Below are 20,046 nucleotides of genomic sequence, written 5' to 3' on the forward strand. Positions count from 1 at the left end.
AAGTGTCACTCTGAACGACAAACAGGATTAAAACCTTTTATAGAGTTTTTGAAGCCCATTTGAATAGTAAACATTCACTTTAACAAATTCTGCCCTCTTAGTTTCCATCTTAGTAAAGCCATGTGATGCCCTTAGTCAGCTCAGGTGTATAAATATATAACGCAGTGCAGCCAATGGAAATGTTGGTATGTGTGACATGTAACACTGTCCAAACATGGTGTTAAGCATGCTGCTGTCCTACATTTATAAAGCCCTGTGCCATGTGTAAACATAGTCCATCATGAGCCTCGCCCATCAATAAGAAAGAAGTTCTGGCAGCACCTAATGTCTTAATGTGAGGACGATAGGTTAAAAAAACACGGTTGTCCCTGTGAGATTTCTTTGGAAAGTGAAGTGAGTATCATGCATGGAAGGTTTTATGAAGGTGCTTCACATGTTGATCTTGCTGATCGGGTTTGGGGGAAGGGGGGGGAGGGGCGAGGGGGGAGACGATGCTCCCACAAATACAAACATTTAGCAACTTCAGGGTGTAAATTATTGAAAAATAAACACTTTTTAATGAATGAAAGGGAATTAAAACATGTGGCAACAAGTGACATGTTGCCTTTATGATCGATACGGTCATATTTGAGTAAGTCCTATTGTCCTACTGCTGATCACACTATTCTGATTCCTGCTAGAAGCCCCTGTGAATAATACTGTAATGTTTAGATTTGATTGTTTTCTTTTCTCATAAGTACCTCAAAGCACGACTCAATCTTAAATTAAATTATACAATTAAAGCACCAAAGAAGAGTATGATTATGTGTGTCTTCTCCTGTGAGGGTTTGCATATCACCTTGTTGAGCAATCACACTCACTAACATTCCTGAGGTCCCCCCTTACAGACCTCACCCTGCTTATCAGTGAGACTACTGACAGAAATGATTATACATGAGTTGCCAAGCAGAGTCTGGACCTGTCACTCAAAGACATCTGCCTTTGCAATGTTTTCCACTGGAACGCAAATTTGCATATAGAGTTTCTTTTGTCACCAGCTAAGAAACGAAGACTTTTCAACAAGAACAGTTCTTAAGTGCATATCTCAGTCAACTAGGTCAGGCAAATGTGTCTCCTTATAGTGTCATTCTCTTTACTGATCTCACACTCCAGTGGGTTCATTTGTCAGCTGCAAAGGGCCGCAAACCCACAACCCAGGTGGTGAAAGGCAACAGTGCTGGGCCACCATGAAACCCTACAGAGAAATATGACAGAACATTTCATAACATAATAGCACCTCTTTGCTTTATTTGCTTCATTTATCCTAAGTTATATTAGTTTTCAAAGATTTTCCAGGTCTGGATCAAATCAATACCTATTAAAAACGTTTGACCTAAAAATATATTTTGAGAAATGCATTAAATGTGTTCAAGTGTGTGTGTGTGTGTGTGTGTGTTCTCACCTTGGAATCCACAAATTCATTTCATTTGTTTCTCCTCTATTAACTGAATTTACACACAAATTCAGCTGTGAGTTTCAGTCACTTCTTGAAAACATGGCGACGCTTTTTCAACATGGAAATGAAAAATTTGCATGTAGGTAAGTAAACCAGTTTTGATAATTATGGATGAGTTATTTTTACTCTGTGGCCGTACGCCTATGGGGAAAACACAATAGCCTTGGCCGTGCTAGAGGGGCATGGGCCTCAGCCTTCAACCTTAAGTTTCACTGAGGTGAAATTGTCGCTGGTACTTGTCATTTCTGTCACTGCAATGAGCAAAAGGCCTGCAGGATTATTTTACAAAACAGCTAAACATTGCTGTGTTATCTGTTCATACACACACGTTTGTACAAGTCGTATTAAACTAATGATGGAGTTCTTTTCTGCATGCAAACACCTCCTGATACACAGAAGGTTCAGTCGTCCAGACCCAAAGAACAGACAGGTATTACAGGAAGCACCTTCCGTTAAGAAATGTGGAGTCACAGGTTTGAGCTGAAAAGAGAAAAACGATCCCCTACCCACCCGCAGCCACACCTGTGTGATGACTGAAAGATTGTAGGGTTGAGTAAGGGGGTGGAAGGTCAACCACATTCTTTCATCTCATCTGCCCCTCGTGGCCCTTCCCACTTTTGCATCTTGCAGCTATATAACCAAGACCAGCAGGATGCTCTTCACTGCTGATCAAGTCACCAGGTCACTCTCAGAGACTCCAGTGATTCTTCCTGATCCACATCCAGATCTTCCACCATGTTCTCCAACAGATCCTACACCTTCGGAGCAGGAAGCCGTGCTCCCCGCATCTCCTCAACCCAAATGAGCTATGCTGCAATGCCATCCTCTGGAGGTTTCAACCTATCCGACGGCCTGGACCAACAAGTGAGCACCAACGAGAAGGCCACCATGCAGAACCTGAACGACCGTCTGGCCTCCTACCTGGAGAAGGTTCGCAAACTGGAGAAGGAGAACGCCCTGCTGGAGAAGCAGATCAAAGAATGGCACGAAAGCAGAGTGATCATCAGCCACGACTACACCAGCTTCTTTGCCACCATCGAGGACCTGAAGGACAAGGTAATCAACAAGTCTTCATCTTCTTCTGTGTGTGTACATGTGTGTAGTGTGGTGTTCAGTGGGGAGCAATGCACGGCTATGATAGGAATGTTACTGGATGAGTGAATTGGAATTGTGTTGACATTGTTCTAATGGAAATCTATCATTAGCTTTTTTTGTGCAGTGCGCTCTGCAATCACTCAACAATCAGGAACAGGTCTGAGCAGTTCTCTTGCTGTCAGGCGTAATGGAGGCCTTACACTTAAACTTACACTTACAGCTCTCATAGCTTCCTCATGATTATCATACCAGGTACATTCTTTCATCATCACCTCCAGCCTGCAGCGCTCAATGCCTCAGTGCTAAGAACAGAAAACCTTTGTGTAGCTTTACGAAGGAAACAATGTTGCTTTTGGCAACATTCTTCATATGATGTCATTGGTTTAAATGGTTTTATGAGACTTAATGGTAGGAAGGTTTTCTTAGTCTACCATGAGCATTTACTCCATCATAGAAGGTGAAAACTAAACACTCTCCATTCCTCCACTCAGAAATCTTTTCATTTTACCTCCTCATTTTTGTGCAGTCGCTTAAAGACCTGATTGTCACAAAACAGTGGGAAGCTTCGAGCTCTAAATCAAGTCATTGTTCAATTTTGTACAGTATCTTCAGATGTGAAGAACATTCATATCATCCATGTAACAAGAGATTGACTGTATTCTCTCTGACATGTGTCCCTCTTTCTTCTCCTCAGATCCGTGTTGCCTCCAGGATCAATGCCAAGACAATCCTGGATATTGACAATGCCAAACTGGCTGCTGATGACTTCAAAATGAAGTGAGCATGTGTGTGTGTGTGTGTGTGTGTGATTGCCCCTCTCAACTTAAATCCTCCTCCAAATGTGAACTCTTGTGAAGCTTACAACGTCTGATCTAAACTACCTGACCCCTGCCCTCCCTTCAGGTACGAGAACGAGCTGGCCATGCGTATGGCTGTGGAGGCCGACATCAGCGGGCTCAAACGTGTCCTGGATGACATGAACCTGGCCAGGATGGATCTGGAGAGTCAGCTCGAGGGCCTGAGGGAGGAAATCATCATGCTCAAGAGGAACCATGAAGAGGTGGGAGCAAAGAGACACAAACACACACACACACACACACACACACACACACACACGCACATGCACATATTGACTTAGCCTTTCTACAGTCATAAAAGAATTGGGAATCTAGAAGTTTTCTTGCACAGCTGAATAATGAAATAACCGATCTGGTGATTCATTACACTCTGTTTCAACATCATCCATCTTTTTAATAGCAGGGAGTCAAACACAGCAGCTATTCACTCTGTGGAAAGGATGTCACCATTTGTCACAGTCTCGTATTGTGGCCTAAACCTCTAAGACCTGCTCTCACTCTGATAACACTGTGGAAAATTCCAGTACAAGTTGACGCCTTTACAAACAGCTCTGCCCTCCTCTCCCCGGCACATTTCCTTGCATTCTTCTCACCTTCCATTAGCTCATTGCTGCTGTTTGGCACACACAACCACACATACACACACACACACACACACACACACACACACACACACACACACACACACACACACACGCACACACACACACTCACACACAACTGATTTGAGAACCCACAGTGCACATACAGAAGCAGGCAAAGAGGACTGATTGTCCTTCTAAAAAGCTAAATAATAAGAAATCTGTCACCCCCGAATACTATTAAACAGATTCAAACACACTTCAGATGTTCCTCTTACTGGACCCTGAAGAGAGAACGCTCTCTTCCCCAAAAATGTCCAATTCTCATTGAACACCCCCTCAAGCCTCAGAAACAAGTCTCACATGAACCTTTTTGTTGATATGCAGGGGATTAGTATGTCAACACGAAAAAGACGACATGTTATTTCGACTTTGCTAACTTCGGTGTCTGACCTTTGCCTCTTGCAGGAGATGGCTCTGATCAGGACTCAGGTGGGAGGCAGTGTGAACGTGGCAGTGGACGCAACTCCAGCTACAGACCTGAGCGCGACCATGAGAGACATCAGGGAACATTACGAGTCCCTCATCGCCAAGAACAGCCGAGAGCTGGGGTCCTGGTATGACAACAAGGTAAGGAAACATAACTGGACTTAGATGATCTTTTAATGACCTCAAAACTTTCATTTAGCTTCATGTATATTCATTAATGTTTCAAAACAGCCTTATTTTTATTTCGTTATCTAAAGCTGTCTTATTTTTCTCACTGAAGTTTCTTGGAATGTTGATGTGCCAACCACCCTTGCCCATTTCCTGACTTGTTTCCTGTCAGGCCGATTATCTTGAAACACATCTAATAATCTGGTGCACATGGTGTTTTATGATGTGACTTCTTCTAGATAAAAACTTAAAAACAAAATGCCTAGACTTTGTAGAATTTCCGTGTATTGTATTGAATGCAGTGTTCTTTAAAAGCCTTCAATCTGTGTCTCTATATCTATGCAGATCGCAGCAGTGCAGTTGGAAATGTCCTCAAGCACAGAGATTCTGGTGACCAGTCGATCGGAGACAAAGGAGCTGAAGAGCACCCTCCAGAGGCTTCAGATTGAGCTGCAGTCCATCTTGAGCATGGTAGGTTATATTTTCATCAGCAGGTTATATTTTCAAACCTAAATATAAAATCCATGGACACAAACCCGCACTGTTGCAAGCAATCATCAAGCTCACTGTGTATCAATTCATCTGTAGTAGCTTGAACATCGTTGACATTTTGACATCAAGCCTGTATACATGATGGGGCCTGCAAGAAGAAATGATTACCCATATGCACTGAAGGCACCTATTGTTTCACTTAATCCTATACTTGGGTTGATATAATTCCAAACCAATTGGAAGCTGATTGATGTAATCCTGTTTTGCACTTCTTCCCCAACAGAAAGCGTCTCTGGAAGGCAACCTGGCAGAGATCCAGTCACGCTACTCTGCACAGCTTACAGGCCTCCAGACCATGGTCACAAACCTGGAGACTCAGCTTACTCAGCTCCACGCTAACATCGCCTCCAACAAACAGGAGTACGACATTCTGCTGGACCTTAAGACCAGGCTGGAGCTGGAGATCGCAGAGTACAGAAGGTTGCTGGATGGGGAGGATGAGAGGTGAGACAGGATGATGAAGAGCGTGAATGGTCAAAAGATTTGATAGAAGTGGAGATTACTTAACATTTAAGATAAGATGTAAGAGTACGAATACATGTTCATGACTAATGATTTTCTTCTGTTTTCTCTCCATTTCTAGTACAAGACAAGGTAAGCAAGCTCTCACTACTTAACCACATAACTACTTTAAGGTAAAAGAGCAATTTGGCTGACGATTCTTTCCTTTTCCTCAGTGGTCACCAAAGTCATCACTGTTGTGGAGACAGTCGTGGATGGAAGGATTGTGGGGACCAGTAAGACTGTGGATGTGGACGTGGATGAGGTTCAGGGATAATCTGACAGTGTCACCAGTGACCAATAAAGATCCTACATTGAATCTGAGTTTGTTTTGTGTTGTGATTCCGCCCCAGAATGTGTTATTCACTCCCCTCAGGATTACAAGGTTTTTATTCTGTGATCTTTAAGATGACAACTGCTGATTTTGCTGCAGCAATTTCTTGAAATTTTGCAGGAAATTTCGAAAAATTTATTTATATGTATTTTTCAATTGGTCACAACTTTTGTCACAAAGTTTAATTAGATCTACATGATTAAGAAACATAAACAATATACATAGAAACATTTTTATTTTCTTGTGTTAGTAGGCATTACAATTTCTCCGTCTGTGTACTGTGTGTGTACTATCTAATCCCTATTACAACTTTGTTAGGACTGAAGCTCACAGTCAAAATTGATGGGACTCAATAGGGCAAAATTACAAGGCTCTAAAACTCTGACAGAAGTCCTAGAAACAAATTCCTTCTTGTAATTTCCATCTACAATGAATGTGTTTTGATTACTTTACTTATGAAATTGCACTCCTGTACTATTGTACTATCCCTATTGGGACCCATTCATTTGACTGGAGACCTCAGGAAAGAAATCAGTTTGTTGGACAAGCGGTTCTGCTCTGAACGGTTAGGATGGTCTACAAACAATGATTGAATAGGGATAAGGTTAAAAAAAAGGTGAATATATCTTTGAAGAATTCTCTGCCCATATTTTCCAATTGATGTTTGGATGCAAATGACCAGTTTTGATTGATTTGTTTTGAGCCCTGGCATCGGTTGCTCCAGAGTTGGGCGGGTTTGGGGTTTAGAGTATAATCTCCTTCCAGCTCCAAACATTTCTGCCAACGATGCTGACAGGATTTAATCCGAGTCTCATACTTATTTTCTTGGTAAACAAATCCCCCATAGCTCACATTATGTATCATCTGAGGCAGGAAGAGGTAAATGTCTGAGGGGGCCTAATTAGGTGTGTATGATGGCTGCTGCAGCCTAGCATTTACAATCACTAAACTCACATGCATTTAAATTTGATTTGCAAAAACAACAACAGAATTATGTCACTTCCCCACACAAAATGAGCAGTCTTTGGTCACTTCATCAAATATCAAGTTCAGAACTTTTCACTCAACCCTTGTAGCAACCTTCATTACCACACATCTCTCCTTCAGACTGAACCTTATTCTGGACGTGATGTACTAAAACAGTCATGATTCTCCCACTAAACTCTCAAAATAATCCGATCTCAACAGTACAAAATAATATATATTAGTACTTATATTGCAGGTGTTATTTGGAATGAAGGAGACACAAACAAAAATGGACACAGGACAAAATGGTAGTCATCAAAGTCAGATGCTTTTATTGCATTCACATGCAGCATACCTAAGACTTTTATGATGTGGTAGTGGAGGACACCATCTTGCCATCTGTAAACTCCTCAGTCACTAAAATGACCTTGGTTTTGGTTGTGGTGATTGAGCTGTAAAAGAGCAAAGGATTGATCTTTAGTTTACAAAGAAAAGCTTCAACTGTTACCGACCTTTATCGGCATTAGACATTACTGTTAAACGCAGTTTCCAAATTCTTGGTGTTAGTATTTTTGGTGTTTGCAGCATTCTTATCTTTTCTTGGTTAATCTTTAGACCTTCCAGATCACTGCTCTCATCTCTACATTTTCCTCACCTACCCGGATTCTCCATCCAACAGTCTCCTGTATTCTGCAATTTCCATCTCCAGACGTGTCTTAATGTCAAGCAACATCTGGTATTCCTGGTTCTGTGATTCGGTGTCGCAGCGGAGCTTTGTCAGAGTCTCCTCCAGGCTCGTCACCTGCCTCTGCAGGCCCAGGAGCATCATGGAATACCGAGACTCTGTCTCAGCCAAAGTGCCTTCCAGGGACGCTTTCTGATGGGAAAGGACGAGAGGCAAATCACTGAGCTGAACAATATGCAGTGCAAATCAAATGTAAAGGCTGTACTGAACTTCAAATGACATTTTGCAGTTTCAGTGTCAGTGTTTCCAGCAGCTGACGGCTAGAATATCCCTTACCATGCTGAGCTGGGACTGTAGCTCGATCTCCAGGCCCTGCAGAGTACGACGGACCTCATTGATCTCTGATTTGGAGGTCTGGAGGGTTTCTGTGCAGACAGCCACCTCCTTGTTTAGCTCATCTGACTGAAATCGACAAGGGAGACAAGGTTAGTGAGTGTGATCAACTAGATACTTGTAGCTCAAACAGCGGTGCAAGCTCAGTGCTGAATGTGATGTTATAATAACACAATTAGGATTTTTGGTGCAGTTGTACCTTTGCCTTGTACCAGGCTTCCAGTTCACGGCGGTTCTTATCTGCCACACTCTCGTAATAGGAACGCATCTCTTCCATGACTTTGCCCAAGTCATTTCCTGGTAACGCTTCCACCTCCACATTGATGTTGCCACTCATCTGTGACCTTAGAGCTGCCATTTCCTGGTGAATTATCAACAGTTTGATTGTTGGTTTGATTGGTAACATTACAGATTGTGCTCAATTTACTGTAATCTAAAAATCCAACCACCTCCTCATGGTTCTTCTTGAGGAAGACCAGCTCCTCCTTGAGACCTTCAATCTGCATCTCCAAGTCAGATCTGGCCAGTGTCAGCTCATCCAGCAATCTCTTAAGCCCAGCAATGTCTGCCTCCACTGACTGGCGCATAGCAAGCTCATTCTCCCACCTGTGAATCATCAAAGGTCAGAAATTTACATCTCAACATCAGACTCGGTATCTCCCAATATGTGCATCTCTTGTACCATCTGGTTAGAGATGTAGTTGTTGATCTTTCCTCACTTTCATCTTAATGCTTACTTGTTTTTGAAGTCGTCTGCAGCCAGTTTTGCGTTGTCAATGGACAGATAGATGCGTCCATTGATGCGGGTGGCCTCCTGGATCTGTGTGAGAAAAAACATGTTGGGAAACCTCTTGTCAAATCATGCACACCATTGCACATGTCCATAACAAATGGCAGTATGTATAACATGCTTAGTGACTTACCTTGCCTTGCAGGTCAGCAATGGTGGCATAGAAGGCTGCGTAGTCACGAGAGGCTGGTGCAGACTGATTCTCCATGTACTGGCGAATCTTGAGCTCCAGGTCAGCATTGGCTTTTTCCAGGCTATGCACCTTTGCCAGGTAGTTGGCCAGGCGGTCATTCAGGTTCTGCATGGTGGCTTTCTCGCTGACCCCTTCTTTGTTCTGATCCATGTTGTCACCCCAGCCGCCACCTCCACCGCCTCCACTGGTAGAGATTTTGGTTCCATAGCCACCTGAACCACCATACATGCTCAAGGCCCTGCCTGAACCTGATCCTCCGGAGGAGGTATAGGTCATACGAGTCGAAGTGCGCTTCATTTTGCTGGAGATTGCTGAATGAGACTGAAGGTCTGCCTTGGAGAGAAGAAGATGGAGTGAGGTGTCACAACTCACCTCTCCTTTTTATGTAGCATGAGGCTGGTGCTGTGGGTGGGTGCATGTGTGGGAGAGTCTGAGGGGCGGAGCATTACCTGAAATGAGACAGAGTGTTGATCACACACTCATCAGGATGATCCTGTTCAGCAATCAGAGGTTAAAAAAAAGAAAAAGAAAAAAAGAGAACGTGTTGTATCATTGTGTCGTAGTTATCCTTATTTGACTCAAGGCATAGGGGTTAAGGTCAGAGGTGAAAGCATGCATACTTCCCAGCTGCGTGTATATCTCTGAAGACAAACCCTTTGCCTCTGGGCATAACAAGCTCAGAACATTTACACACTTTCAAACAAGAATTTAAATTGGCTGTATTTCATCATCAGCTGACATCATTTCATGTCATCATCTGTGTGTGTGTGTGTGTGTGTGTGTGTGTGTGTGTGTGTGTGTGTGTGTGTGTGTGTGTGTGTGTGCATGCGTGTGTGTGCGTGTGTGTGTGTGTGTGTGTGACACAGTGTTGTTGCAAAGATGAAAACCTTAACAGCTCAACAAGACGAGGTTTCAGCGCAATGTTGTCCTTGTGTGATCAGATAGCAACATCATGTCCATCATAAGGGCGTGATTCTGGTGCACCTACAATGAAATGCTTCCACATCAAAGCTCTTATGGGCGGGGTTCATTAATGTAATGACTGAGTTCCATCATTTTTAAAGAACAATTGCCACTGACATGTTAATGTGTGAATGAATTCCAACTGTGACTCATTTCATCTGTTTGCGGTCTACTGAAGGGTGTGAATGACTTTCACTGCTTTGGCAACTTCAATTCACCTCACAGTTAGTGCCTCTCATCCAGCGTGATCAAGTCTCTAAGGTAAAGAGGATTGATATTATCATTGTAGGAATTTATTGTGATTGAGAGCTTTAAACACACTTTAAAACAGAGAACACCCATTTATTTGAATGAAATCAAACAAGAAGTAAAGGAAATAGCGATGTAACCCACTGCAGGGGGTGATGATTGAAACGATGCTGAGAGGGTTCATGCTGCCCTCCAGCAGAAAAGGGGTTAATGTTTAGAGATATCATTTGGGAAGCTGCAAGTCATTTTCCCAAACATTCTATTTCATATTTAGAAGGTTGTGGAATACTCTAAAAAACTAGCTTTGACTAAGTTTCAGCTTAATCATGTCTAGTTTGCATTTTATCAAATACTCCAAGTCACTTAACATTCCAGTAGTAAAACACCAGGAACAAACCAACACAATACATGTTGGCTCGTGACGTGCTCTTGAGCAAGGCACTCCAAGGCATTCCATCAGCTGCAGTGGGTCAGGTGAGTGACCAACGGTTTCAGACTGTGGTTGTATGAGCAGCTTCCAGTGAGAAACAGGGCGTTAGTGAATAACCTCAGGCTCTAGCACACAATCAAATGGGAATGGGAAGGGAAATGCATGATTTTTATCATCTTAACATTTTTTGTGAAAAGTATGCAGTAAAAAGGGAAATTCTGTGATAAATATGTGGCAAAATGGGAAATTATGCAACATCTTGTAAAAGTTGAAGCTGCAGAGAGCTGGAGGGAGCGAGAGACAGAAAATACAAGGGAAGGAGGAGGAGAGGAAGAAAAAATGATTGGCAGCAAGCAGGAGGAAGCAAAGTGTGTTTCTGAACATGCTTGCTATTGTTGAGACACTGAGAGGAACGACTAGAGGGTTAATTGCTACTTCAACAATATCTCAGTAGATCGTATTGTAGTAGTAAAGTAGTAGTAGTCTTGTGAAAGAGGAAAGCATTACATATTGTATCTAATCCCTATTACAACTTTGTTAGGACTGAAGCTCACAGTCAAAATTGATGGGACTCAATAGGGCAAAATTACAAGGCTCTAAAACTCTGACAGAAGTCCTAGAAACAAATTCCTTCATGTAATTTCCATCTACAATGAATGTGTTTTGATTACTTTACTTATGAAATTGCACTCCTGTACTATTGTACTATCCCTATTGGAACCCATTCATTTGACTGGAGACCTCAGGAAAGAAATCAGTTTGTTGGACAAGCTGTTCTGCTCTGAACGGTTAGGATGGTCTACAAACAATGATTGAATAGGGATAAGGTTAAAAAAAAGGTGAATATATCTTTGAAGAATTCTCTGCCCATATTTTCCAATTGATGTTTGGATGCAAATGACCAGTTTTGATTGATTTGTTTTGAGCCCTGGCATCGGTTGCTCCAGAGTTGGGCGGGTTTGGGGTTTAGAGTATAATCTCCTTCCAGCTCCAAACATTTCTGCCAACGATGCTGACAGGATTTAATCCGAGTCTCATACTTATTTTCTTGGTAAACAAATCCCCCATAGCTCACATTATGTATCATCTCAGGCAGGAAGAGGTAAATGTCTGAGGGGGCCTAATTAGGTGTGTATGATGGCTGCTGCAGCCTAGCATTTACAATCACTAAACTCACATGCATTTAAATTTGATTTGCAAAAACAACAACAGAATTATGTCACTTCCCCACACAAAATGAGCAGCCTTTGGTCACTTCATCAAATATCAAGTTCAGAACTTTTCACTCAACCCTTGTAGCAACCTTCATAACCACACATCTCTCCTTCAGACTGAACCTTATTCTGGACGTGATGTACTAAAACAGTCATGATTCTCCCACTAAACTCTCAAAATAATCCGATCTCAACAGTACAAAATAATATATATTAGTACTTATATTGCAGGTGTTATTTGGAATGAAGGAGACACAAACAAAAATGGACACAGGACAAAATGGTAGTCATCAAAGTCAGATGCTTTTATTGCATTCACATGCAGCATACCTAAGACTTTTATGATGTGGTAGTGGAGGACACCATCTTGCCATCTGTAAACTCCTCAGTGACTAAAATGACCTTGGTTTTGGTTGTGGTGATTGAGCTGTAAAAGAGCAAAGGATTGATCTTTAGTTTACAAAGAAAAGCTTCAACTGTTACCGACCTTTATCGGCATTAGACATTACTGTTAAACGCAGTTTCCAAATTCTTGGTGTTAGTATTTTTGGTGTTTGCAGCATTCTTATCTTTTCTTGGTTAATCTTTAGACCTTCCAGATCACTGCTCTCATCTCTACATTTTCCTCACCTACCCGGATTCTCCATCCAACAGTCTCCTGTATTCTGCAATTTCCATCTCCAGACGTGTCTTAATGTCAAGCAACATCTGGTATTCCTGGTTCTGTGATTCGGTGTCGCAGCGGAGCTTTGTCAGAGTCTCCTCCAGGCTCGTCACCTGCCTCTGCAGGCCCAGGAGCATCATGGAATACCGAGACTCTGTCTCAGCCAAAGTGCCTTCCAGGGACGCTTTCTGATGGGAAAGGACGAGAGGCAAATCACTGAGCTGAACAATATGCAGTGCAAATCAAATGTAAAGGCTGTACTGAACTTCAAATGACATTTTGCAGTTTCAGTGTTTCCAGCAGCTGACGGCTAGAATATCCCTTACCATGCTGAGCTGGGACTGTAGCTCGATCTCCAGGCCCTGCAGAGTACGACGGACCTCATTGATCTCTGATTTGGAGGTCTGGAGGGTTTCTGTGCAGACAGCCACCTCCTTGTTTAGCTCATCTGACTGAAATAGACAAGGGAGACAAGGTTAGTGAGTGTGATCAACTAGATACTTGTAGCTCAAACAGCGGTGCAAGCTCAGTGCTGAATGTGATGTTATAATAACACAATTAGGATTTTTTGGTGCAGTTGTACCTTTGACTTGTACCAGTTTTCCAGTTCACGGCGGTTCTTATCTGCCACACTCTCGTAATGGGAACGCATCTCTTCCATGACTTTGCCCAAGTCATTTCCTGGTAACGCATCCACCTCCACATTGATGTTGCCACTCATCTGTGACCTTAGAGCTGCCATTTCCTGGTGAATTATCAACAGTTTGATTGTTGGTTTGATTGGTAACATTACAGATTGTGCTCAATTTACTGTAATCTAAAAATCCACCCACCTCCTCATGGTTCTTCTTGAGGAAGATCAGCTCCTCCTTGAGACCTTCAATCTGCATCTCCAAGTCAGATCTGGCCAGTGTCAGCTCATCCAGCAATCTCTTAAGCCCAGCAATGTCTGCCTCCACTGACTGGCGCATAGCAAGCTCATTCTCCCACCTGTGAATCATCAAAGGTCAGAAATTTACATCTCAACATCAGACTCGGTATCTCCCAATATGTGCATCTCTTGTACCATCTGGTTAGAGATGTAGTTGTTGATCTTTCCTCACTTTCATCTTAATGCTTACTTGTTTTTGAAGTCGTCTGCAGCCAGTTTTGCGTTGTCAATGGACAGATAGATGCCTCCATTGATGCGGGTGGCCTCCTGGATCTGTGTGAGAAAAAACATGTTGGGAAACCTCTTGTCAAATCATGCACACCATTGCACATGTCCATAACAAATGGCAGTATGTATAACATGCTTAGTGACTTACCTTGCCTTGCAGGTCAGCAATGGTGGCATAGAAGGCTGCGTAGTCACGAGAGGCTGGTGCAGACTGATTCTCCATGTACTGACGAATCTTGAGCTCCAGGTCAGCATTGGCTTTTTCCAGGCTATGCACCTTTGCCAGGTAGTTGGCCAGGCGGTCATTCAGGTTCTGCATGGTGGCTTTCTCGCTGACCCCTACTCTGTTCTGATCCATGTTGTCACCCCAGCCGCCACCTCCACCGCCTCCACTGGTAGAGATTTTGGTTCCATAGCCACCTGAACCACCATACACGCTCAAGGCCCTGCCTGAACCTGATCCTCCGGAGGAGGTATAGGTCATACGAGTCAAAGTGCGCTTCATTTTGCTGGAGATTGCTGAATGAGACTGAAGGTCTGCCTTGGAGAGAAGAAGATGGAGTGAGGTGTCACAACTCACCTCTCCTTTTTATGTAGCATGAGGCTGGTGCTGTGGGTGGGTGCATGTGTGGGAGAGTCTGAGGGGCGGAGCATTACCTGAAATGTTGATCACACACTCATCAGGATGATCCTGTTCAGCAATCAGAGGTTAAAAAAAAGAAAAAAAGAGAACGTGTTGTATCATTGTGTCGTAGTTATCCTTATTTTCAGTCAAGGCATAGGGGTTAAGGTCAGAGGTGAACCATATTAACACGCATGAAACCAGAACATTGATGTGGACCAGCAAAAGTTTCACAAGTAAGATTTAGATTCTAAAAGAGCCACACCTTTTACTGTTGAGAAGCCTAACAGCCTCAGGTTTTACAGTCACATTGACACAACACTGACAAACAATGTCAAAGTCATGACTGACTTGAAGGGCTGGACAAACCAGTTATAGCAAAGTATTGTGTGAACTTCCATCTCACGCATCATTCTGCACTTATTTCCTTCTATGATCGCACAAAAGAATAAGCCCTCACTTATAATTGATGGATGTAGTTACTTAATGTTGGGATGCTCAAGAGTAAAGTGAGCAGTGTCTCACACCAAGGCTTGCAGGTAGTTGCAGGTATTATTAAGCTTAGCAGCACTGGGAAGCTAGCTTTACAAAAGTGGAAGCAGAGCTAAAAGACCCACCCATGTGGCAGGGATCTTTTTTTTTCTTGGCATTGTTCTTTGGCATTTGCATCATGCCCTAACACGAACAGCAGTTTACTTGTTTGCTCCTTTCCGTCTCACCACAGTGGTTTGTCATAATGTCCTACAGGACTTTCCTACTCACCATGTGGAACAGGTTATATAATTAAACTAGGAGGAACATGGACGTTTCTCTTCAGGTTGTGAGTACATGTGCATGTGGTTAATGGATTAATGTAGAAAACCACTTCATACTATTCACAGCTCCGCTTCATGATGCAGTTGCAATACTTCTTACGCTTGTGCTGAAGTGCTATGAATTATGTTTAAATTGGAGATGGGTTCAATATATGAGTGAGGATATTTTGGCTACATATTCACACCAACGCACCTCGTTGTGTGACCTTGTGTGCCTGATGAGCAGTGAGACATGGAACTCTGTATCCACCCTCCACACGCATGCTTCCACTGCTCCAAACTGAGCTGTGCTTTTTCTTTGCAGTAAATAAAATCTGTTTTTTATGGGTCTTTTTTCACATCTATTAAAGATACACCAAATTTGACCTTTGACATTTGATCCACACATTTGTGGCGGTTACATTTGTCCTCCCTGTGTGTTGCTGTACTGCATTTCCATTCCTGTGCCTCTGTCCAAGTGTGTATTTTAGTCCAACAGATGCATGGAGTGAGAATGCTAGATGTTTCTTCACTAACACTGACCTTTGCATTTGAAGGAGATTTAAAAGGAAAGGAAAGGAAAGGAAAGGAAAGGAAAGGAAAGGAAAGGAAAGGAAAGGAAAGGAAAGGAAAGTCTGTGAAGGTTCTCAGTTATGAATATTCAAATGTTTGCAAATCAGTAGAAACTTCCCATGGCCCTGTCACTCTGTAGACTGTTTGACATACTTGACTCCAACTGACACACCCTTTGCCTCTGGGCATAACAAGCTCCAAACATTTACACTGTTTCAAACAAGAATCTAATTTGGCTGTATTTCTTCATCAGCTGGCATAATTTCTTGTCATCATCTGTGCGTGTGTGTGTGTGTGACACAGTGTTGGTGCAAAGATAAAGACCTACACAGCTCAACAAAACAAGGTTTCAGCGCAATGTTGTCCTTGTGTGATCAGATAGCAACATCATGTCCATCATAAGGGCGTGATTCTGGTGCACCTACAATGAAATGCTTCCACATCAAAGCTCTTATGGGCGGGGTTCATTAATGTAATGACTGAGTTCCATCATTTTTAAAGAACAATTGCCACTGACATGTTAATGTGTGAAAGAATTCCAACTGTGACTCATTTCATCTGTTTGCGGTCTACTGAAGGGTGTGAATGACTTTCACTGCTTTGGCAACTTCAATTCACCTCACAGTTAGTGCCTCTCATCCAGCGTGATCACGTTTCTGAGATAAAGAGAATTAATATATATATTAATAAATATTTATTGTGATTGAGAGCTTTAAACACACTTCAAAACAGAGAACACCCATTTATTTTAATTAAATTAAACAAGAAGTAAAGGAAATAGCGATGTAACCCACTGCAGGGGGTGATGATTGAAACGATGCTGAGAGGGTTCATGCTGCCCTCCAGCAGAAAAGGGGTTAATGTTTAGAGATATTATTTGGGAAGCTGCAAGTCATTTCCCCAAACATTCTATTTCCTATTAAGAAGGTTGTGGAATACTCAATCATGTCTAGTTCACATTGTATCAAATACTCCAAGTCACCTAACATTCAAGTAGTAAAACACCACGGGCAAACCAACAGACTTGAATACATATTGACGCTGACACATGACGTGCTCTTGAGCAAGGCACTCCAAGGCATTCCATCAGCTGCAGCGGGTCAGGTGAGTGACCAACAGTTTTACACTGTGGTTGTATGAGCAGCTTCCAGTGAGAAACAGGGCGTTAGTGAATAAACCTGCACAGGATTAACGTTTTACATTCAGGATGCCAGGCAGGCAGTGGCTCAGTGGGTAGAGCTTCCGCTTGGGAACCGGAGGGTCGCCAGTTTGAGCCCCTGCCGAGGTGCCCCTGAGCAAGGCACCGAACTCTCAATTGCTCCCCCCTCTGCGAAGGGTGGTAATGGAAGTCGCTTTGGATAAAAGCATCTGCCAAATGATGGTAATGTAATTTTAACACTAAGCTTAGTTAGCTTAGTTTCAGAGTGTATGTTGGTTTTGCAGCGCTGCCACCTTATTCCTCCCTGGTTATTCTTCAGTAACCAGACCAGAAGAGCCACTATAGCCTACTGTTTGTGTTGTTCTTGTCATGATCCTGTGTTTTGTTGTCTTTTGCATTCATTTCCTGTTTTATTTTGTAACCGTCTCTTATTACAATTCCTTTTGCTTTACTTCCTGTCCATGTGTTCTTTGATTGTCACTCCTTGGTTTGACCTGTGTCCAATGTTCCCTCTAATTTTTCATGTGTCTGGGCATACACACAAGCTCCTTGAGCACACTGAGGACCACCACCTGTCCGCGATCGTCGTGTAGCGTATGTGACACCTATCACTCACTGAGTTACATTGCAAAATGGCACAGAAAAATAGGTTATTGGTCTAATTCATTTACAGTTTATGTTGAATTTTATTTCATGCGCAGCATAGATTTTCTTGTGCGCTGACAATGTGCGAGTAGATTTTCCTTGATTTTCTTTGCACCTTGTCACTGCATGTTACGTGTACTTGTCTGTTTCATGTCGCTTGTTTCTCCCTTTCAGAAAAATGGAATCTCGTCTTTCAACCTTGGCTCAATTGGGTCAAATGTTTGCATGTGGAATGTGCAATCCAGGACGAATGAAGCTTTATCTTTATGTCTTTATATTCCTTTATTCCTCTAAGTGCCTTTCCAGTTTTTATGTACGCTCATTTTCTATATTTCTTTATTTCACCAGACTTTGCATCACGGTCCAGTCTCATCCAAAATGATGCGATGAGAGATGAGATGTATGGTGTTGGAGAAGAAATAAAATGCTTGCTGCAACAAATCACCATGATACTGATTCTCCCGATGCATCAGCTGTGGAATGTCACAGTGAATGTTTTTGGTTCTGAGTGAGATGACTTACTGACAGATTGAAGGTGTGTGTGTGTAACCAGCGATCAAGATGTGACTGCTGTGGACCATATGCAATGCCGCTGTCATGAGGTGTTTATGCATTCACCCTGTTTGTGCAGAGAAACACACCGAGCATGTGCCAAGAAAAACAAGTCTGTAAATCTTAGTGACATCTTTACAGGATCACATAGCTGATCTTTATTTTCTCAGTTGAATGAGAATGAACCCGCAGGAAGCAGGACCTCGCCCAAGCGGAAGTGCAAGGAGCCTCGGTGACACACATAACAGCTGTGTGTTTGTGAGACAGAAATGAAAGTAGAGAATGTCAGAAATGTGGGTGAAGGCACTTTGTGGTTTCACCTGGGTGTGTACGGCAGATCCTATAGAGGAGACATCATACATCAGAACATCTCTCTGCCTATTTGATGACTCATAGTCCCCATTTTTTGACAATGCCCTGCCTTTGTGCATTGTTTTTTTCTTTTAATTCCAAGCCCAGACTGGTTTCTGGTCTATCCGGTCGTGGCCTACAGTTATAGGTGCCACTCCTTCTGCTAACAAATGTATTTGTGCACAGTCTCTCTGATGTACAGTGCTGGACCTGAGCACAGGGAGATTCTTGAATTTTGTATTTAATAAGTGCCTCTGTTGAGTAAGTTATATACAGACGTGGTGTTGCGATTCAGATGCATTGCTATCCATCTGCAGGTATTTGCTTTGGGGTGGGAACAAAACCTGTTCCTCTCCGAATGAAAATATGTGTCTGCATAAAATAGTTCATATAAAGCTTTTTGATCTGATAAAGTTTGAGGCATCCTATAAAAAAATCCTTCCAGATTTCCACAGTAGGAGGCTTTTTTCTGTTTCTACCAGAGAAACACAAAAATGTTTGGAAACAAATTGTGTTTGTCAACATGTATTTGGAAATAAGAATAACGTTTTGGAATAATCACTATGGAAATCCCCCAAAGAACTATCAAGACTGTAGGGCCTCCAGCGGGATAATGACCCAAAACAATAGAAAGAATGGATGAGAAGAAAAACATTTGGACGTTTTGAGCCCTGATCTGAAACAAGTTTGCTCAAGTGCAGAAGGCCAAATTACAGTGGAGCAGAAATATCATTCAGGAAGTAGTTTTGTCCATTGTACTTTAATCATAGGTTATGTCATGAATCTGAAGCAAACTTTCTGTTCTATTTAATGTGAACTAAATCATATCGGATGCCCAATTTGCCAGTTTCATTTTATGACCAAACTGGAAGGGGCCCAATACTTTTGGCCGTGTCAGTACAAACTCGGAAGCATCTGTTGTTGTTTCATTGCCTTTGTGCAGCGTAAACCGCTCAGAACTGCATCAATTGTTTATGTTGATAATAGTAATTCTTGCTAAAAGCAGTTTACATGTATTCACTTGCACACACAAACATCATAGTAATTTCATGTAGTTGCCACACCAGAGTATTCCTTTAATAAACCCCCCAATCTGTGTGACAACGTTTTACAATAAAGCATGAAGTTTGACACCAGAGGGGTGAAATTAGTGTGAGGTAATCAGTTTGAAATGAGACTTTTATTATATATTTAATCAGGTGAGATAAAAATGATGATAAACTTTGTTGTATGTAATTCTATGATAATTTAATTCCAGTAACCCCTAAATTGTTGGGTGTTCTCATTAGAGTTTTTGTGCAGAGTTACAGGTGTGGATTTCTGCCGCACCTTGTGCACATTGTTTGCTTCTTCTCCTGGCATGCAGAACAGTTTGATGAAAGTGAGGGGGTGTGGTCGATGCATCTGCTCTGGGCTGAACTTGGTTGGATCTGAATTAAGCGCAGGCTGCATGGATCCTCTCAACAGGAGTTATACAAAAAAAATTCATTCTACACAAAGACTCTTGTGTGGAAGAAAACTAGCGAAGAACATTTCTGTTCTTAAATGGTGGTTATGCAAGGACAATCTGTT

General features: G+C 42.3%; 3 protein-coding genes across 5 annotated transcripts; 1 reads left to right on the plus strand and 2 right to left on the minus strand.

The window, feature by feature from the left end:
- The first annotated feature begins 2,143 nt into the window (after nt 1-2,143).
- krt98 (keratin 98) lies at nt 2,144-6,057 on the plus strand. Its single transcript, XM_076145282.1, has 8 exons — nt 2,144-2,551; nt 3,285-3,367; nt 3,494-3,650; nt 4,497-4,658; nt 5,031-5,156; nt 5,461-5,681; nt 5,821-5,831; nt 5,915-6,057. Exons 1-8 carry the CDS (start codon nt 2,231-2,233, stop codon nt 6,013-6,015), a joined length of 1,182 nt encoding a protein of 393 aa, XP_076001397.1. The 5' UTR covers nt 2,144-2,230; the 3' UTR covers nt 6,016-6,057.
- A 1,290-nt stretch (nt 6,058-7,347) lies between these two features.
- On the minus strand, nt 7,348-9,477 carry LOC142994554 (keratin, type I cytoskeletal 50 kDa-like). 2 transcript variants are annotated; one of them, XM_076145279.1, is made up of 7 exons: nt 9,040-9,477; nt 8,854-8,936; nt 8,566-8,722; nt 8,316-8,477; nt 8,060-8,185; nt 7,698-7,915; nt 7,348-7,490 (listed from the first exon to the last, which is right to left on the minus strand). In XM_076145279.1, exons 1-7 carry the CDS (start codon nt 9,394-9,396, stop codon nt 7,403-7,405), a joined length of 1,191 nt encoding a protein of 396 aa, XP_076001394.1. In that variant the 5' UTR covers nt 9,397-9,477; the 3' UTR covers nt 7,348-7,402. The 2 variants fall into 2 exon arrangements, with proteins under 2 accessions (XP_076001394.1, XP_076001396.1); XM_076145281.1 differs by having other exon boundaries at nt 7,694-7,915; nt 9,040-9,476.
- A 2,762-nt stretch (nt 9,478-12,239) lies between these two features.
- LOC142994599 (keratin, type I cytoskeletal 50 kDa-like) lies at nt 12,240-14,355 on the minus strand. Of its 2 annotated transcripts, none has more exons than XM_076145341.1 (7): nt 13,927-14,355; nt 13,741-13,823; nt 13,453-13,609; nt 13,203-13,364; nt 12,946-13,071; nt 12,590-12,807; nt 12,240-12,382 (listed from the first exon to the last, which is right to left on the minus strand). In XM_076145341.1, the coding sequence occupies exons 1-7, from the start codon at nt 14,281-14,283 to the stop codon at nt 12,295-12,297; spliced, it is 1,191 nt and encodes a 396-aa protein (XP_076001456.1). In that variant the 5' UTR covers nt 14,284-14,355; the 3' UTR covers nt 12,240-12,294. The 2 variants fall into 2 exon arrangements, with proteins under 2 accessions (XP_076001456.1, XP_076001458.1); XM_076145343.1 differs by having other exon boundaries at nt 12,586-12,807.
- Between the last annotated feature and the right edge of the window lie 5,691 nt (nt 14,356-20,046).

Source organism: Genypterus blacodes, unplaced genomic scaffold (genome assembly GCF_046128005.1).
Source record: "Genypterus blacodes isolate CSIRO-AG114 ecotype Tasmania unplaced genomic scaffold, CSIRO-AGI_Gbla_v1 ptg000030l_1, whole genome shotgun sequence".
In the NCBI taxonomy this organism is placed as follows: domain Eukaryota; kingdom Metazoa; phylum Chordata; class Actinopteri; order Ophidiiformes; family Ophidiidae; genus Genypterus; species Genypterus blacodes.

What these genes read in the sequence shown, in the direction of transcription:
- LOC142994554 (XM_076145279.1), bottom strand. Translation starts at nt 9,396, where the DNA reads ATGAAGCGCACTTCGACTCGTATGACCTATACCTCCTCCGGAGGATCA. An exon ending in AAGCCTGGTACAAGGCAAAG is followed by an intron (nt 8,186 to 8,315) that starts GTACAACTGCAC and finishes TGTCGATTTCAG; the next exon opens with TCAGATGAGCTAAACAAGGA. An exon ending in TACAGTCCCAGCTCAGCATG is followed by an intron (nt 7,916 to 8,059) that starts GTAAGGGATATT and finishes CTTTCCCATCAG; the next exon opens with AAAGCGTCCCTGGAAGGCAC.
- LOC142994599 (XM_076145341.1), bottom strand. Translation starts at nt 14,283, where the DNA reads ATGAAGCGCACTTTGACTCGTATGACCTATACCTCCTCCGGAGGATCA. An exon ending in AAAACTGGTACAAGTCAAAG is followed by an intron (nt 13,072 to 13,202) that starts GTACAACTGCAC and finishes TGTCTATTTCAG; the next exon opens with TCAGATGAGCTAAACAAGGA. An exon ending in CTGTTGGATGGAGAATCCGG is followed by an intron (nt 12,383 to 12,589) that starts GTAGGTGAGGAA and finishes GCTCTTTTACAG; the next exon opens with CTCAATCACCACAACCAAAA.
- krt98 (XM_076145282.1), top strand. Translation starts at nt 2,231, where the DNA reads ATGTTCTCCAACAGATCCTACACCTTCGGAGCAGGAAGCCGTGCTCCC. An exon ending in GGTCCTGGTATGACAACAAG is followed by an intron (nt 4,659 to 5,030) that starts GTAAGGAAACAT and finishes ATATCTATGCAG; the next exon opens with ATCGCAGCAGTGCAGTTGGA. An exon ending in TGCAGTCCATCTTGAGCATG is followed by an intron (nt 5,157 to 5,460) that starts GTAGGTTATATT and finishes CTTCCCCAACAG; the next exon opens with AAAGCGTCTCTGGAAGGCAA.